This window comes from Rana temporaria, chromosome 1, assembly GCF_905171775.1.
Source record: "Rana temporaria chromosome 1, aRanTem1.1, whole genome shotgun sequence".
NCBI classification, from domain to species: Eukaryota; Metazoa; Chordata; class Amphibia; order Anura; family Ranidae; genus Rana; species Rana temporaria.
In genome coordinates this window covers 459,753,353-459,773,823 of record NC_053489.1, presented here as the reverse complement: position 1 = coordinate 459,773,823, position 20,471 = coordinate 459,753,353, and the positions used below count along the sequence as shown (strand labels likewise).

General features: G+C 41.2%; 1 protein-coding gene across 1 annotated transcript in view; it reads right to left on the bottom strand.

Moving 5' to 3' along the window:
• SMARCAD1 (SWI/SNF-related, matrix-associated actin-dependent regulator of chromatin, subfamily a, containing DEAD/H box 1) overlaps positions 1-20,471 on the bottom strand; it is a 175,558-nt gene that overhangs the window by 59,971 nt on the left and 95,116 nt on the right. Inside the window, exons 9-10 of the mRNA XM_040327899.1 lie at positions 15,365-15,753; positions 1,421-1,623 (exon numbers count right to left, since the gene is read on the bottom strand). Of these exons, the coding sequence (XP_040183833.1) occupies positions 1,421-1,623; positions 15,365-15,753 (592 nt within the window). The remainder of the gene's footprint in view (positions 1-1,420; positions 1,624-15,364; positions 15,754-20,471) is intronic.

Sequence of the window (20,471 nt, the reverse complement as noted above, 5' to 3'; positions counted from 1 at the left end):
ACCTCTGTAGTTTAGAAGGCAGACCCTGAATTCTGTGACACAGCAATGACTATCAACGGGTCATAGTGAACTTGTGTCGCAGAATTCAAGAAATGAATTACGTGGGCATCTTCACAAACTAAACTTACAAACTTCAAAATCATTCAGAGTAATAGGAGTAGGCTAGAAATAATAAAATTACCATTTGGAAATAAATTCTGTATACAATTTAAAATTTTGATCATAGATGTGCTTTAGGCAAATTGGACAATTGTCCCACTAACTCAAACATGGTTTTGCATGCCACTGGTCTGTGACAAAAACTGTTGGTGTCAGTCAATCTTTGTTAACCCCTTGGGGAAAAAGTAGAGGATAGGCACGCACCCACGGTTTCCCAATAAAACTGAAAGGTCCAGACTTACCACTGTACAAGCACTCGGCTGCTTTCACATGCGTTTTACCTAAGGCTCCATTCACACCAATTAGTTTTTTCCTTTTTGCAGAAATGCAGGACACTATTTTTAACATAGTATCCTATGGAACATTTTCACATCAATGCATTTTTGTTTGTTTTTGGAAAGGGTCAGGGACTTTTTTTTTTTTTTTTTAAACACAAAATGCAGATTTTTTTTTTTTTTTTGGTTCAATAGTCTTCAGTGGGGAAGCAGCAGAAAAAAAATGTATTGTGTTTTTGCCATTATTTGCATTTTTAAATCTGCCCAACAAAAAATGAAACACCCCGCCCAAAAAAAGCAACTTTTGTCTTGCATTCCATTCTTCTAATTTAAGCCCCATAGCTGTATGCAGTGGGAGATTATCTAACGGCACTGCTGCCTCTGACTACTGATCTCATGAAACCTGGTGCTGTCACGGCTGTGCTGCTTACTATTCCTTTGCTGAAAAGAAAGCTTCAGTACATGGATCTCCCTGCTTCTGCTTCATTCTTTATGTGGATGTGTGATTTATGCACCTCCCCTGCTGCTTATTGACTATACCCTTTACACCTTCACCAAGATGGCTGTCACTACATGGCTAACCATGCAAAACAAGGTATAGCAAGTCAGTAACAGGGTTAAGATAAGCTGCAGCGACCCAAGAAGCAATACTGGTGACCAGTCTTTTGTTTGCCTTTTTCATACACAGCTTCCACAGACAAATCATAGCTTTGTTTTGGAATCGGTTTGCCTAGAAATGCTTAGTTATTTGATCAAGTGATAAAAAAAAAAAAATCACATTAGCCGTGCTCATCCCGCTTTGGAGATTAACAAAAGTACTTACCACCACCTCATTTGCATTATGATTTTAGGATGGCTATCAATTAATTTATTTACTCAGGGTCCAGTGGGTCCCCACTTAGTCAAGTCAAAACCTACACCTAACTTAAGGTGGTGGAATGTTACCGACATTGCTGAAATAAAAATCCCCGTCAAGTCTGACATACCTCTTGGACAGCATAGATGGTGGCTTCACATTCCACCCACTTTCTCCATCTTCAGTGATATGCGTCACCTGCTTCACCAATTTCTGGGAAATCTCCTCACATCTGTTCATAAGTTTTAAAACCACTGCTCTTTCCTTGATCAGTATTTTACAGTTCCAAACCATGTCCAAGGAAAGAGTATTCACTTTGTTTATTTTGTTAAGCTGCAAAGAAAAAAAAAAAAAGAAAAAAATATTGAAAAATATTGAAAAATAAATAGTGCGATAGCTGGCGTGCATGAATCAGTCACACAGTTGCATATCCATGAACACACGTCTTCCTTTGAAACCAATAATGCAAAAGTAGCATATAAATAAATATTTGTTTGAACTATTTACCCCATTTCACACAATTCAATTAAAACATGCATGCTCTCATTTTCATTAACAATGAAGTTTACTGTGTAGATCAGGGGTCTCCAAACATTAGGAGGGCCAGACTGTAGCCATTGGGAGTATAACATGTCCCATCAGTGGGAAGAATAGTGCTCCTTCATTGGTTGCAGTGGGAGGAATAATGCCTCATCGTTAGCGTCAGTGGAATGAATGGTGCCCCATCATTGGTGTAATTGAGAAGAATCGTTCCCCATAATAGGCGTCAGTAGGAGGAATAATGTCCCATATCAGTGGGAGGAATAGTGCTCCATCATTGGTGTCAGTGGAAGAGTGCATCATGGGCCAGAAATAGAAAAGCAAAAAGGTCTGCATACGGCCCCAGGCCATCGTTTGGAGACCACTGGTCTAGATTTAAAGTTTACAAAATGGGGTTCAGAACTACTATCATCTGAAATTACTTTCAGTCATGGTTTACACTGCACGCAATTCACATAGGAATCACACCACATTCCTGTGCAAATTATATGCGATTCTGTGTGGTGTGATTTGCAGTGGGACCGGATGTAAACACCCATGCATTCTGGTTCAGGCAAACGCACTGCATTTTGCTCTCTGCTTGACATCCCGCAGCAGATCACATGAACACAAGTGCGATTGCTATGAAGTAGGGAATCGCACAGGAATCGTTGCATTTCCAGCACCTCATCAGTGTGAACCAAGGCATAATACTTCTCGGTTATAGTCCTGCTGTTGCTGCGTTACAGTTTTTATGCAAATATCTAAATGCCACAGACAGATCTGTTAAATATAATAATTTGGTAATTCCTTTCACACAGCAATATAGTCTAGAACAGCCTTTTGCACCCAGGGTATTGCGGCACCCTTGGGTACTGTGGCAAAATGCCTAAGTGTTGCCTCAAATTAGCCTACAAATTATGGATTATACCGTCTTTTGTGTCATATAAAGCCACAGGTTTTTACTGGGCAGAAATATAACCTTGGGCACCATGTGGGACAGCCACCAGCATCCTAACAACTGATGAAGTCAACTGATAAGGAGCACATCTATTGTATAAGTGAACTTTAAATACTGAGATCGGACCAAGCTGATCCAAACTATTTTCTTCACCAACACATGCTGCGGCTGTCAGCGCTGTATGTAACCTCAGATAGAGTATACAGCAATGTGTTCCTGCACAGGGACGGCGACTTTCCGTGCTGCTCCTGGAACAAAATTGAGTGTGCTCAGCCATTTACAGGAAGCTTTGCATTTTCTGAATACAAGGCTGCCTCTGATTGGCCAATGAAGGGAAGTGGGCAGATATTACAATCTCACAGAATTGAGGCTACATACAGTTCATAAAGTGGCAACAGCCACTGCATGGGTAGTGAAGGAAATGGCTTCACTAAAAGATGGAGTTAGGCTTTAATAAATCGGCTGTGCGCTGCACCTGCGCTGCCTGGGTGGAGGAAACAAGTGAAATGCCCAGGCAGCCCATGAGCAAGAGCCTGTAATCTTTAATAAATGTATGACCCAATTGATAAAACCTTTTTGATTTTACTGCTATCACCTTATTTCCTCCTAACAGAGTCAGTGTTTAGGGAGATTACAGGTAGCTCTTTAAGCTATACTACATTTATGTACCTTGCTCGATTGACAGGATGCTTAAAGGATTTATGAAACCGCTAAGCCAACTCAAATGAAAATGTCTGACGTTATTTGCTCCAAGCTGTAATTTTCTCAGACTTATTCCTTACTTATTTAAACTTAATACAAGGACAAAAGTAAAAATGGATATAGATCTGGTTCCAAAACAATTAAAATAAAGCCTACTCCTTAGTTTATACATGCACACATTTTTAGGATATACAGTATCTCACAAAAGTGAGTACACCCCTCACATTTTTGTAAATATTTTATTATGCCTTTTCATGTGATAACACTGAAGAAATTACACTTTGCTACAATATAAATCAGTGAGTGTACAGCTTGTATAATCGTGTCAATTTGCTGTCCCCTCAAAATAACTCAACACAACCATTAATGTCTAAACCGCTGGCAAAAAAAGTGAGTACACCCCTAAGGCTCCATTCACATCTAGGCGGACGAAATCGCGGCGTTTTGTCGCCGCAAATCGCGGTAAAAATATTGGCGTTTTGTACCGCGATTTGCGGCGACAAAACGCCGGTATTGTCCGCCTAGATGTGCCCCAAGATGACCCCCTCTATGGAGACGATTCCCATCTCCTAGCCGAACGCTCGAAGACGCCTGAAAAAAAGGTCCGGGACCTTTTTTCACGCGGCAGGCGACAGGCGTTCGGCGTGGAGATGTGAACCATCTCCATAGAGGGACATCCGTTTTCAGCCCTCTGGCGGCAGCGGCGTAGCGCTACAGGCGTAAAAACGCCTAGGTGTGAATGCGGGCTAAGTGGAAATGTCCAAATTGGGCCCCAATTAGCCATTTTCCCTCCCTGTTGTCATGTGACTCAATAGTGTTACAAGGTCTCAGCTGTGAATGGGGAGCAGGTGTTTTAAATTTGGTGTTATCGGTCTCTTATGTAGAGAATTGTTGCTCTACATAAAGTTGGCCTAGGCTATAAGAAAATTGCCAATACACTAATACTGAACTGCAGCACGGTGGCCAAGACCACAGAGCGGTTTAACAGGACTTGCCATGGTCAACCAAAGAAGTTAAGTCAACGTGCTGAGCGTCATATCCAGAGGTTGTCTTTAGGAAATCGGTGTATGAGTGCTGCCAGCATTGCTGCAAAGGTTGAAGGGGTGCAGGGGTCAGCCCGTCAGTGCTCAGACCATACACCGCACCAAATTGGTCTGCATGGCTGTCATCCCAGAAGGAAGACTATTCTAAAGATGATGCACAAGAAAGCCTGCAAACAGTTTACTGAAGACAAGCAGAGCAAGGACATGGATTACTGGAACCATGTCCTTTGCTCTGATGAGACCAAGATAAACTTATTTGGTGCAGATGGTGTCAAGCGTGTGGCAGCATCCAGGTGAGGAGTACAAAGACAAGTGCACCTTGCCTACAGTCAAGCATGGTGGTGGGAGTGTCATGGCCTGGGGCTGAATGAGTGCTGCTGGAACGGGGGAGCTGCAGTTCATTAAGAGAACCATGAATGCCAACATATACTGTGAATACTTTGGAGACTGGGCCGCAGGGCAGTATTCCAACATGGTAACAACCCCAAACACACCTCCAAGACAACCACTGCCTTGCTAAAGAAGCTGCGGTGGTGACTGGCCAAGCAGGTCTTCAGACCTAACCCCTCTTAAGAATCTGTGGGGCAGCCTTAAATGGAAGTTGGAGGAGTGAAAGATCTCCAACATCCACCAGCTTCGTGATGTCGTCATGGAGGAGTGGAAGAGGACTCCAGTGGCAACCTGTGAAGCTCTGGTGAACTCCATGCCCAAGAGGGTTAATGCAGTGCTGAAAAATAATGGTGTCCACACAAAATTACACTTTGGGCCCAATTTGGACATTTTCATTTAGGGGTGTACTCGCTTTTGTTGCCAGTGGTTTAGACATTGGCTGTGTGTTGAGTTATTTTGAAGTGACAGGAAATGTACATATATATTTACTTATGCACACATACTTCTACAAAACACTCGTAAAAAAAGTTAGGGAAACCCCTGCACTGCATCTCCACACTACATGCATGAAGAATCTATTAGGCTGGGTTTACACTGACGCACAGAGTGGCTCACAACAGGGGTCTAGTGCTTCCCCGTTCACCATTTTAGGTCCGATTTCAGCCAAATTTTTGGGCTGAAACGGACCAGAAGATGCACAGGACTCCTGTGCAATTCGCAACGGAGCCACTCCAGAGATGTGTAAATCGGCTGCATAGAGAGCCAGTCACAATCTACCACATCCAATTTGCAATTGTGTGAACCCTGCCTTTCAGATGTTTAACAGCACAGGAGACAGTATTGTTTTGCTTTAGGTATATAAAATGCTACTCCTCCCCACCATCATAATCATAACATAGTATAGGCAGAGAATGCACATTGAGGGAAGGTAGAACGTGCTCACTGCCTGCTCACCACGCGGTGTGGCTGAGCTTATTTAACAGAAATGCCAGCATCTTTCTCCCACAGAAAGGCTTTCAGATACTATAAGTACCTCACAAAAAAAAACACAACAGGTACCAATGAGACATAATATAATCACTGCCTGGTCTGACTACTACAGTTGGCTTGAGAAACAATTGTGGCCTTTCAAGACTTTTGCAAAGATTCATTTGGCAAACAAATGGATTGTTAAAACACTGCAGAGAACTAATAGTAACTGTATGCAGTCTTTTACTGTATGTATGCAAAATTTGTTTTAGAAAAGATATATCAAATACACGACAAAGGATTCACAGAGAGTTATAGATGAGCTTAAATGAAAGCAAGGAAGCTGTTAAACTTACCTGCTCTGTGCAGTGGTTTTGCATAGAGCAGCCCGGATCTTGCTCTTTTTGGGTCCCACGCTACCGCTCCTGGCTGGCTCCTCCCTACTGACGGATGCCCTCACAGCAAGCAGCTTGCTGTGGGGGCATCCAAGAAGAAGCGCTCACGAGAAGCGGCTCTGTGTCCATTCACACACGAAGCTGCGGCTCAGCCCCGCCCTTCCTAAAACCACTTTAGGACCTATTTGGCAAAACTTGGATGAGCCACTTCGATTCCTTCACTTGTAGGTTTGGACATTTCTGCTTGAGCTATTGTGTTCTGTAAACAGGAGCCAAAATCTCAACCTGCTGGAAGCATAAACAGCATAATACACCCATTTCATATTTACCAATTTAAAAAAAATGATTCACTCACTAAAACAAATATATACACAACTACTATACCTTTTTAAAGTGATTTCAAACTATTTAGGTCTCTTGGACTATGGTTTTTGCAGTAAGGTTAGGCATGCAACAGGCAACAGCAAGGGTATGCTAGGTCTTAAAGACCATATGTGAGCAAATATCATTCCACCACCCATCACTCCCTTTGTCCCCTTGCTGGCAAATTATCAAAAAGAAACGTAAAATCCTTATTTTGAATCACCCATCAAGCGTCCTTTGCCGACACTTTTTTCCCCAAAAGTAAAGACTTGTGAATCAGCTATGCAGTCTCTGGCCAGTTTCTACACCAACATCAGAAATTCATTGCAGTCTTCAGGACCCCAATAGGATGCTGCTGCTCGAATTGTGAAGATTTTATGTCACAGAGGCTGTGATGCAGGCACCCAAAGGAGGACCCTCCCATTGTTAATCCCAAACTGTGTTCTATGGGACTAGAATGTGGAATTATATTAGAAACTAACTGGTATTTTTTTATATTATTTCATGTGTTTGCCCTATTTGTACCAGTAAAGTCCCAATTGGATTTTCTTTAGATAGGCAAGACATTGTTAATCACGTCTTTCACTCAGTAATAGTGGGTTGCAAGGGTAATTTCTAGGGTTGTCCCGATACCACTTTTTTAAGACCGAGTACAAGTACCGATACTTTTTTTCAAGTAGTCGCCGATACCGAATACCGATACTTTTTTTTAAATGTCATGTGACCGTTTTCAAACCACAAAACAGACTAAGGATATTTTCTTTAGAATTATGAAGAACTGGTACATCATGGTGTGGGGCTGTTTTTTAGCATACGGTACTGGAAAACTACATATCATTGAAGGAGTGATCACTGCCAGTGCCACCTATCAGTGCAGCTCATCGGTGCCAGTGCCCAAAAGTGCAGCTAGCCAGTGCCACCTATCAGTGCAGATCAGTGCCCATTAGTGCATCAGTGCAGGGAGGCAGCTTATTAGTGCATCTCATCAGTGCCACCCAATCAATGCCAGAGCCACCTATCAGTGCCATCCATTTATGAGTGCCATTCAATCAATGCCAGTGCCACCTATCAGTGCCATCCAATGGCACTGCAGCTGCCTGGACGTGTGGATTTATTATATAGCGGTCGTTGGCCGGCAGCCGGGCCCTGGTGAGAGAATTAAGTTTGGGCCTATATTATGATGGGGGCCTGGAGCTGCAGCTCCATCAGCCCCACGGTTAATCCGGCCCTGCCTCTATGCACCGCTCGATGTCACAAAAAAAAAAAAAGTATTCTATTTTGGTATCGGGAGTATTTGCACGAGTACGAGTACTAGCGCAAATACTCGGTATCGGGACAACCCTAGTAATTTCCATTTTTTAAACATTTCTCATCTGGTATAAGAGGTAACGTTAAAGAAACAATTTGCCATGGCGACACTCATGGTTATTGGTCATTCCATTCTATTTTTAGAGGAGGATCCACTGGGACTGCAAAAACACAGAGCAGCACCATCCAAGTACAGCAGTAGTAAACCTTTTAAACCATAAAAGACAAATGGGAACTCACAAGATCAATATGATGTCAGTGCCTATTAGGTAAATAATGAGGTTCATTCACTTGTGGGGAAAACGGCCTGCTTGCTGCTGAAGAAGCAGCTGGTGGTTCCCAGTGCAGCCAAAACAGAAGGACTCAAAGACAGCGGTGTACATCACTTCCGGCATCTCCCCACTCTCTCTCCAACCGGAAGGGACGTACACTGCTGTCTGAGCTATTCTGTGTGTCTGGAAGCGCTGGGAACCACAAGCACAGCCAGATCCATCAGATGCTTATTCACCACCAAGCAGACCATCTTCCCCACGAGTGGATGAACCTCGTTATTTACCTAACATGCGCTGACATCTCATTGATCTTGTGAGTTCCCATTTGTTGTTTATGGGTCAACAAAGTCACTACCACTGCACTTAGATGGCGCTGCTCTTTTAGCTTTTTACGAACCAGCAGCTGTCCACAGGCAGCTTTTTAATTGCCTACTCTCTCTTCAAGCTGACAGAGCACACACGAGTACAAGTACTTTTTCCGCTGGGACTGCCACTACAGCATGGACAGTGAACACCACTCTACTTCCAATAATTCTATAATCTTGAATAGGTGAGGTCCATAGCATATGTAGAAAGGGAACCACATTGATGGAACATTTATGACTTCTGACTTTTTTTAATTTGTGCTTTTTGTGAATAGAGATGATTGCAAAATTGCATTTTCAGCTGTCAGCAATGACAGGCCCCAAACTTTAGCTTTACTCCAATGCGAAGGCTACAGAAAGGTTAATCTGTGCGCCGTTATTGAAAAAAGTGGATAAAATATAAAGGAACCACATGTGTATTATTTCACAGGTGAGGTTAAAACATATGTAACACTCAACTGATAAATTCACACAAAGTTATAAACCTCTCTCAAAAAAAAAAAGAAGAAAAAAAAAAAAGAAGTGGTTAAGTGTCGCCAGGTACTTCAAGGTAATCAGGGCAAAGTGTATTTTCACCTTAAGAGTTATAATTTGAACATTGTTGAAACTTGCAAAATGCATATTTATTCAGCACAAACAGATGGCACATAATAACATGGGTTTAACATCAATCACGTCCACAAAAATCACCAAGTTATCAAGCGGTTACTTGGAAGAGCTGTACTTTAGCAAAAAGAACCACTATGAATCAGAGGATCACAAATAGCCCCCTACAGGTACAAACAAGCAGCTGTACAGTATGTACAAACCTGTTTTACATTGTAATATGCCACTATACTACATATCACTTCACACTGCCAGAGAACAACAGTTTATAAGCAGATTTTGTTTTTTACAATCCGAGGTTATAAAAAGACCCAAACGTCAAATGTTTTATAAAGGTGGCCACAAATGGCTTTTGTTTTTCATTCAGCCAGTGAGCGAATCGAAAAAAAAAAAAATGAACCAATACTTCCATACACACGTTTAAGGTGGATGGGGGGGATCCTCCCTGCTGCGCTATTGTATTCTGACATAGGGGAGAGCCACAGTCAGATTAATACAGATCGGCACTGCAGCCAATGAGCGAGCAGCTTTTATCCTGTAGGGTGGCTGAATTAAAGTCAGTCAGTGGAAGGACTTCTGTCCAACTGCAGTGGCCACGCATGGATTAAAATTTTCGCTTCGTGTATGGCCAGCTTTAGACAAGCATGAAGAGACCCGCAGGCATATTAATAAAGATGTGGCACATGACATTCACTGCAAGTGAATTTTACAAGGGATATTTAACCACCTGCAAACGTTTGCTGAAAGTCACATTAGGCCCCTTTCACACTTGTACAACCTGAAATTCACGTGGCTTAAAGCGGGATTTCACCCGCAAATTGTATTTTGTTTCTTCAAAGTCAGCAGCTACTAACACTGTAGCTGCTGACTTTTAATAAGGACACTTACCTGTCCTAGGCGCCCGCAATTATGGGCCCCCGACATCGATCGCTTGGTCCTGGCGCCTCCATCCTGACTAAGCCTTACTGCTTCACTGCCCGTTTCCTACTGCGCATGAGCAACTCGCACGGCGCTTTGTGAATGGGTGGCTGCCTCCTGGGATACACACAGTTCCCAGAAGGCAGCGCGCCCCATTCACCAGAAGACAGGACGACGAGGAAGAAGACGATCGCGGTGGAGTAAGAGGCAGAATAGCTAGTTCCGCATAGCAACAGCCCTTTCTGGCGAGTATATTTTCATATTTTTTTTTTCATTTTTGGTTAAAAAAAAAAAAATCAGGGTGGAACTCCACTTTAATATGACTTGAAGCAATGCCCGTGAAATCTTAAGGTCTATGGACCTCGAGTCGCATCAACATTGGACCAAGGTAGTGCAGGGACTACTTTAAAGTCGCACAGATATGAATGGTACTCATTGGAAATAATAAAAAAGAAAAAACAAAATGTTTAGTTCAGATAAAAAACAAAAACAAAAAAAAAAAACACAAAGGCTGCACAGCTGCTTACGTCAGTGCATGGTTTTTTGTTTTTTTAATAGTTGACCCGCCCTCTCTCATGTTACTTGACTTTACACCGTGTCCTGGAACCAGAATTTCAGTGCAAAGCAACAGGACCGTTTGAATCCCACTCTCCCCAGTTACATGCCTTTTACTTCATCCCCCAGTAATCAATTTAGCCACACATAGCAAAGAAAATACAAGCATGTTACTCAGTCTCCCATCTCGCTCATGTGACAGCTGTGGTTCCTGGTCAAGCTCTCTCATATGGAGAGTCCACAGGCCTGTGTAAGCTCTGACTAGTGAAACTTGGGAGCTTGCACAGAGCTGTTCTTGCTGGCTTGTGGAGGTCAGCACAAAAGGGAGCCCGTTTACCCTACATGGGGACAAAAGTGATTATTATTATAAATATAAAGCTAAATGCATATAGAGATTTTATTAACCAAGCACTGTGCTTTCTATTAACCCTCTACCCACTGCTAAAGAGCTTTACTCACTTTGCTGCAACGTTTGCAATAAAAAAACAAGCAAAAAGAGAAATGAGGTGGCCACCACTGCCATCTAAAATTGCTAATTGTCAGGCTGTTATACTGCAAGGGTTTTAATCTCTTCTATGTAGCCAACCAGGAACAAGCTTGCAGCTCAAGAAAGTTTGGGAAGCAAGAATGCATTGTTTTTCAAGTCAGCGCCTTAAAAAATTGAACCAAGGGGGTAAGACAGACAGGCAAGTAGCATGATTGGAAATGGGGGCAGCAGCCCTCACGATAGTACATGCACTACTTTTATAAAAATGCACCACAACCAGATCGCATGGTACTGCATGTGCAACCTGCATTTGGGGTCTCATTAAGTTAACACTGACACCCACGCTGCAGATCCCAAGTGCAGTGCATTTTTAACAGTGCGGAACTAAAAACTTTTTTTTTTTTTCCTTTTAATGGGCTTCCACGAATTTTGCACCATAATGTGCTCACGCATGACAGACGTGTCTGTCAAAATGCTCTCCAGGGCTGTACTGTCACTGCTCCAGCAGGTCCCAGATGCTTCCATCTTCACCCAGACTTCCTTCCCGAGTTTGAACTCTCCAGCCAGCTTGATGGCTGAGCTGCGATGATGTAACCGCTATGATGAAGTGACTGCTGTGCATGCACCGCATCACAGTACAGAGTCGCAAATGTCATCTGAGCTCAGATAACATTACCGCTGACAGGCCAGGAGAGGCATTTATGAAAGACCATTAGGCTCTCTTCTGTTATAAAAACCTTGCCTGTCAGTGTTTTTTCAATTTTTTACTTTAATACTGCTTTAAGGTGGTCAGCACTGGCATATTTTCCTTACGACAGGTTAATTACAAAAAAGGTTCTATAGCAGCATTCGAGAAAGTACAAGCCCAAAGAAAAAAGCAACAGGTAGAAAAAAATATAGTGCCAACTATAACACTAATATGCAAATGTGATTAGTTCCACACTCTAAAGTAGTCCATCATTGGTGCCATTTCTTCAACGTAAAGTGCTTCATAGTAAACAAACGTGCTCCAGTGCAAGTTACTTACAGTGCAGCACTTTTGTTTTCTAGGAAGCACTTTACGTTGAAGAAACTGCACCAATGATGAACTACTTTAGAGTGTGGAACTAATCACATTTGATTATTAGTTTGTATATATCTATGCGTTTGGTTTCTTATAGGAGGAACATGCACCGATGGTGAATTTCTTGTAATGGTCAAGGATAGCGCTGAGGATTAACCATTTCATGTGTGACACGCAACCAATTTATTGTTATTTGGTGAACAGCAGCAGTCCTACACAAAACATAAGTATAGTTGACATCCACTTAATAGGTTGATGTACAGGCACTAAGTTGGGTTATAATTCTGGTTTATTTCTGAGTGACAGCGCTGTGTGAAAAATACTACAAAACTAACACTGAAAACATTTGAAATCACTTTAAAGACTCTTTACCTTCTATAAAAAGTAAAAAAAGAAGGCATGGACCCAGAACATGAACGCAGATTTAGAGAAGTATAAGAATCATTAGGGTAGCCCCCCATCCTGATGCCAGCAATTAGACAAGTGTGTGTGGGGGGGGATTCTGAGATCAGCTTTAATATTTTACGGATATAATCAATGTCAGAGACTCCCCATAATACCCACTATAAACTGCAGTGATTCATTAGCATTTCACTGCAAAGCAATATAAACTTAAACTAAAACTGCATTTAGAGTATCCTGTGAAGATAGAGGGCTTATTTATGAAAACTATGGTCAAGGTAACCAGCTGGCTGAGCAACTGTGCACGTTTTCCAACAGATTACAATGTTCGTGACCCTTAGCAATCTGCCACAAGCAAACCTATGACCACAACATCATCAGAAAGCAAGTACTGTCAATTAAAAGGCACTTCTAGTTGCCCTAAACTGGAAAAAAGACTGAAAAACGTATGTGCAGACTGCTCCGGACCCAACATATATATGTGATTATGTACAGTTCTATTATGTATGTATTCAATCAAAACCAGAAGAATAGTTTCCAAAATTGCCTGAGGTTCACTAGGTGTATGGACAGCAGGCATACATTTATCACATTGTAAAAAAAAAAATACCAACACAAGATTGATTATCAGCTACAGGTCTTAGGTTTCTTCTGCTTCCAGAAAACATAAAAAAAATCTAATATACGTATAACTCATCTTTGTCTAGCACAACTGTAACCACATTGCAATTTTAATAACCATAATGTGTTCTTTTGGGCTCCATTAACACTTGTTTGACTTCAAAGTCGTGCAATTTCCATTGCAACTGATGTGACTTTGGCTGGTTGCACAACTGTCACATTGATAACATTAAGATGCGACTTTCGTGCAACTTTACATTGCAGTCTATGGCACTCAAGGCAGATCAAAGTAGTGCAGGAACCCTTTTAAATTCGCTGCAGTTTATGGAACTCAAGTTGCATCAAAGTAGTGCGGAAACCCATGTTAAGTTACATAGATTTGAATTGCTTAGATTATAATAAATGTTCTGCGACTTGTCATGTGACTATGTGCCCAAAGTCCCATGACAAGTCACACAAGTGTGAATGGAGCCTTAATCTTTGGGCAATAAAATGTATATATTAGAATTTAAATCTGACATGCTGTATCAAAAATGAGAGCTTGCAATATGTAAACATCTGGAAAAACAACCACGCTCTAAAATTGTGTCCTGTAGCGAACAGATCTATTTAACAAGTTAATGTGTACATCTGCACAGGAAATAAGTTGCAAACGTCAAAAGAAAATTTAGACAAAATTAAGTAAACGTTATTCACTCTTTGGCAACATGAAGCCATTAGGAATATGAATTCTGTGTGCATTAGCAACATCTCTGGGCATGTGGTTACAGCAACCAAACATAAGGGCGTTGGTTCTATGAAAGACGTGTTAATTCAAATAAAAGGAAAAAGGAAAAAAAAAAAAAAAAGCCTTTCAATTCACTGCAGGTCAGTACAGCGTTTACAACATTATCTTCTTTTTTTTTTCTTTCACTTTTGCCAAAGGGGGTAAAAACTGAAGAGAAAACATCTGAAGCAAAGACAGCCCTTTAGCAAATAGTTTTACAAAGAATTAGCGAAGGCGAAGCCCGACAAGTTCAGCTGCGAGCTGCCTATCAGACAGATGTTGTCAGGCCAGCCAAAAGCTCCAGGCAAAACGATCTTTCACTGTGAAAAGTGCGGCTTGTGAATCTGCACTGCAGCATTAGCTAAAATTACCTTTCTCCGTCCTCTTTTGCAAAACATAAAAGAGGAAAAAAAAAAAGAAAAGTTTCTGTTTTTGTGAAGGAATAGCTAAAAACTGGCCCTGATAACCATTATACCTAGAAACCATACCCACTTTAGTGCATCACATGATGATCCATCAAAATACAACCACCTTCTGAAGTTACGCTACGTTTTAAGAGCAACGCATTATACCCACCCGAGGCCTGCAAATGTGCACTTTAATAATTAGTACTTGCACACAAGTACAAGAAAAAAAAATGTTATGGAGAAAAAATACTTTTTTTACCGGCACAGAGAAATTACATTAATTATTAGAAACAGAAAAATGTGCAGAAAAATTGTTCGATGTACTTACCAAGTCAGTGGGACAAATTTCCCTTTTCCAAAGTCCCTCATTTTATAGCTATGTAAACGCCTGTTAACATTCACTCAGAAAATGGCAGGGTTGTGCAAGCACAAGAAACAAGTGAGAAATCCCTTGCACAGCAGAGGTGATAGACATGCAGTACAATGGAGAAAAGATGCTGTTTTAAGAAGAAACTTGAAAAATAATCCTGGCATCCTGAAACATGGAGCAGTTCCTGCAGCTGCTTCCCTAGGCAGACGCAGTTGAGACAAAAATCCTGCAGCATTCTTGCTTTCTGCAAAAGTTTCCTGTAAAACAGCTTAGAACAGACTGGCAAAGTTCTTCTCCCCATATGAAAGCTCTTGTGTCTGCTTCTGCAAAGCACTGAACCAAGTTCCTAGGTTGCTGAATGAGTGACAGCATTGCCAGCCAATCAGCAAGGGTTTTTCAGGAAAATCACCCCTTAATTTATTCAAAATTAGGTCATATGAACTGCTATTGGCTCACAAGGAATATAGTGTTAGCTTACTCAGGGAAAAGGCCACCCATCTATGCCTCCTTAAGGTTGTAGACACCTCTTGCCTAGGAGCATAAAAGGAATATATATATTAAAAAAAAAAAGTACTGTACACTGAAAACTTACCAGAGAATCCCAAGAATTGAAGGGCCGGAGCTCAGTGATCCTCTGAGCTTTTTTTAGAGAGCACTGAGGGATCAGAGAGAGCTCATCCAAGGAAGCATCTTGAAGGAAGCTAACTATTTTAGTTTTGTGTTCTTCCTCCATTATCTCATCACTACTGCTGTAGTCTTCATCCAGAACACTGCCTGCATCCGAAGCAGACTCATCGCTTTCTGAATCTCGTTTAAAGCTGATCAGTTTTTTTTTGCCTTTTGATTTTTTCTTTAAACCGTTCTGTATCAGTTCATTAGATTTGTGATCTGGCTTGGCTTTGGTGCTGTTTTTAGAATTGGATTTGTCCCTTTCTGATGTTCCATTGCACGTAGCGCTTTTGGAAGTGCTCTGCAAGTCATCTGTTTAAGTAATGAAGACAAAACAGTTTTAATACAAATTTTGCATACAAGCATTTGTGGCTAATTGCAGTGTCTGGCACTTTTGAAGCCAATAGATTAATTGCTTTAGGAATACGTTGTTGTGTTATTTTGGCTTTTAAAAAAAAACAGGTCTGTAGAATATTCCAAAACAGGTTCTGGGTCGATTGAAACCATCATCATATTAAGATAATTTATCTACACTTGACCAAACCATTAGGTCTCTAGTACTGGTTTTTAAAAATGTCACTAAGGAAGCAAAAATTAAATGCTGCAAATGGGATAGGACTTTGTTAAATTATAACGATGCCAACGTCTCCAAAAAAAAAAAAAAAAGAGATAGAAATATGCTGGGTGATGCATTATTCCCTCGCTTTCTCTTTATTCCCACTCTTTCTCTGTCACCTGGGTGGGACTACACATGGTGCTTAGACCTTTGTCCAATCACAGAAGAGATGCATTATACCCCCATCTCCTACTTATAATATTAACAAAGATGGCTGCTGCAGAGGTTAGAGGATGAGATACCTACACATACAGCAAGTCTCAGAATTAAGGTGCCAACCACTTTTACACTTGTGATTTAAAGGTTGAACTGCACACAGAGATCTTGGAGCTGAAAAATAACAAATTCATGCTACACAGGATATTACAGTACTTCAATGCACACACAATACTGCTATATGTGGATATACTGTATAGTAGCTACCAAGATTTGTGTGCCTAAAAATGTAGAACACGTACAAAATACAGTGTTAAAAAAATAAAAAAAATAAAGAAATAGCTCTTAAAATCTTTTCACGTTTTATGGACGAGAGTTTGTGACGAAAATATATTTATTACATTTTCCCTACAAATTCCATTTTTGTTGGGATATATTCCACGTCTTCTGTACACTTAAAAGGACACCAGGGGTGCAGATTTTATTACAATGGATATAGTTATAATAGTAAGAGCAGAGCCTTCCTTTGAGATGTTCTAGCAAAGCTTATACGTATAAATATCTCCAGAATAGAACACTAAGGTTTTCTACAATATCTGCAATGTATAAAATTAATATAGTGGTTTTTTTTGTGTCAACAAAATGGGGTCGTTTAACATAAATGGCCCCTGCACACCTTTTTGCTGCAGTAACATATTAAAACGAAAATGGTGGGGCATTCATATTGCAAAATGGAATACATTGCAGCATATATCAGTCCTTAAGCTGGCCTTAGATGGTTCAAATCTCTGCCGGCTCAGCAGGTACCAGCTGAGATTTGAACCATGCATGGGCAAGCTGAATGTACCCGGTCAACCAACTTGGGTAAAACCACCCTGTCGGATTTTACATGCGAATATTGTAAGAGGCTATTATAGCGACAACAGTAATCAAGGTGTCCTGACAGGGATGGCTCCCCGAGCCCTGCCTGTGTTGATGGGGGAATGGTGTAAAAATCGCTCCATCTAATTGAGCTAGAAGTCTATTCTGGCCACAACAGCCAGTAATATATGTCTTGTATTCTATTTTGTATGTATTGCACACTGCCCTTACTGTGCACACGGCAATAATAATGTTTTCATTACATGTTTGCATTCTTTCGAGTCCTGATTAGAATTAGTCTGCCTATGTTACGCCCCTTGTTACCTTAAACTTACAATTGTAATATTAATGTGATACCTACATAATCATGTGTATAAAAACCTTCAATTGCATCATAATAAAGCAGAAAAGTTATTTGGAAAGATGCAGAGTATCTTTTGAGTCTGTCCCCTACTGCAGTAGTTATTAATTTGGAACCACTAATCAATATGAGTATAGGAGTTGCCCATTTATAAAATATCCGTGTCAGTCAGCTTTAAGTGTGGTGGCTGAATTCACTTTTTATTTTGGCCTTCACTTCGTTTTTTTTACCTGGTGATCCTGCCAATAACAAACATTCTGTTCTAGGATAACAATGATCTGTCACCGTACCTGTCTATAGAGGAGCAGCATTGTCACCCTAGGAATGGAAGTATTTCAAAACTATGGCCCTTTTGTCTTCTCTTAAGAATTAGGCGGAGGTGTTCTGTAGTCCACAGAGAACTTTAACGTGTTTAACCCTTTCCCTGCCAGACCTTGCGCTGCAATTTCAATCTCAAGTGGCCAGACCATTTGTGAAATTTTTCACATACAGCTTTCAGGCATTGTAAAAAAAAAAAAAAAAAAAAAAAAAAAAAAAACATTTGAAATCACAAAATTAATAGAATAAAAAGACAGTGCAGCTGATTGTACAAGTCCTAAAATATAGCTATCAAAACAATATTTTCTTAAACACTAAAATCATTATTAGTGCACAAACACAACATACTTACAAAAGCAAAAACTATAAAACTGTACAGAGTTATTAACATATTAATGAATTTTAAATTGTGCATTTTGAAAAAACTGTGAAAAGCAAAAAGGAATGTAAAACTGTAGATAAGTAATCTGTAGGTTGGTCCCACACTAAATACTGTGGCAATGCCCCAATCTACAGTGCTGTGCGTGCGCAATATGATAAAAATGATGCAGGCATATATTTTATTGCAAGGCAGCATGCCACAATGCTCTGTAACACATCACAATGTGGACGGAGTTGAATAAACATTTTTTATTTTTTTAAGTTTAAAAAAAATAAATCAAGCACTTGTGTGCTTTTGCACAACTTACACCAGCATGCACACAATGCTGGTGTAAATGTGCCCATTTGCAGAGTACCAACACGTCTAACACCTGTTACCACAATGTGTGTGTGTAGTATATGTGTGAGCTGTATTGGGCCTTTTTCACATGGTCATAAAAGGCCTACCTGACTGAACCAGGACCCGAGGATGACCACCGTTTCACCAAGTCCACCAACGGAGGTGGCGGCATGTACTGTGGAGAAATCTGGGTGTGGCAAAACTGCACCAACAATGGGGGAGTTTAAAAGCTGTACAGTGCCCAGTGGTCAAAAGTATGTGCAGGAGTGTGTAATGTACATAGTTGCAGGGGTAACATACAAAGTGCAAGGGTTAGGAAGAGATAACGCACAGGCAGCAGGTGAAGCAAAAGCTGCCAAGGCAGTGGATGGGGGTGAAAATGTTGCCTCCAGCCACCAAGCATGACCCACTCCACTAAATAGGGCTGCCCTGCAACCGCATACAATGAAAACAGTTGCAGCACAGTGATGCAGGTTTATAGGGTTAAATCAGGTGGCGAGTAAGCAATATAAAGCCAAAACTGGAAAGCGATTTACCACAGATTGCTCTTCAGAGCGTGACAAGTGTACACCAATCTAAAGCAATAGTACCCCTTGTAGGGTCTGTTTACAGGGAAGTAAACATCATCCAGCCTAAAACTGCAGCATAATCATCCTGCTTCATCATGGTGGTGGGCTGCCTGCAGTCAGGAGGAGGCAGAGAGGGCATTTCTGATAGGGTAATACAGCAATCTCCGGTAATTACAAAAGAACTTCCCCTGGCCCCATTTAATGATTTTCAGGTGTAGGCTGGGTAATTTTCAGCACCACGTTTCCTGACAAATTAAAGTTCCAGCCTGCCCGAGCAGGTTGACATAGAAGAGGCCAGGACTTTAATTATTGTGAACCCCAGTGCAAAACAGTACTCCGCCTGTACCTGAAAGTCATTAAAAATAGTCCCCTTTCTGCCCCTGTCACTCTATTAAACAAATGGGGCATGGGGAAGTTTTTTAAAATGGCTGAAGAGATGTGCCCAGATGTTGAGAGTCCCACTACAGAGCAGTGAATAAGCATTGGGTGCAGCCACACATCCAAGGACTGGAAAGCTGGGGTTAAAGCAAATCTTTCCAAATCACTTACATTGCATATCGGACTTCTTTGCCAGCCCGTTATGAGACAACAGGGCCCATCTCGAGGCACAATTACATACTTAAAATGATCAAGTAGTTTACTTTATTGCCAGTGGCTGAATGGAGCAACAGAGGATAAGGAAAGGCAAGATTCTTGCAACTTTGTCCGGAAAACCAAACTATGAAAAGAAACCTGGTACTGTAATTTGTACACAGTGACTAGACATGGCAAGAACACTTTAACTACCTGCCACATACTCCCATGCCAGGAAAAACTCACTCCTGCCTCTCACAGCATGGCACTCAGTGCCTAAATTATTAGTTGCCATGCTTGAATGCTATAATGTGAGGGTAGTGTGGAGGCACCTTAGCCCAGTGTAATCCCTAGCCTTGCATATGGATTTTAACAGGGGCTTCGCTGGGGATATGGGTATCTTTATACTCTATAGAGAATTACCAATAATCTTTATAAAAGTCAAGAGCTTGCAGGAATATATTTACTACCAATTTTATCTTTGGTTTCCTAGGAACCTAGACAAACTGAGTTCATGGACTGACACAGCAGCATTGACCTTAGGGTTATATATCATTCCTTTCAGGAGAGACTAGGCAGAAAAAACAGCACTTCAAGTGTTAAAACACTTTCCTCAGTACAGCACCACCCAGGGAGCGGGTCCCCCAGGTACATCTCACTCTCTGACTCATGCAGCTCCAGTTCGTAACAAGCAGTACAAACAAAAAGGAGGGGTGGGTGCTGTGTCCGTCCATGAACTCAGAGAAATGGATTTTCCGTTCATGGACGGACACAGCAGCATTGACCTTAGGGACGTCCTCAAGCAGGTGTCAAAAATTTTTGAGGGGTGGGAAAAACAACACAGCAAACCAAGCT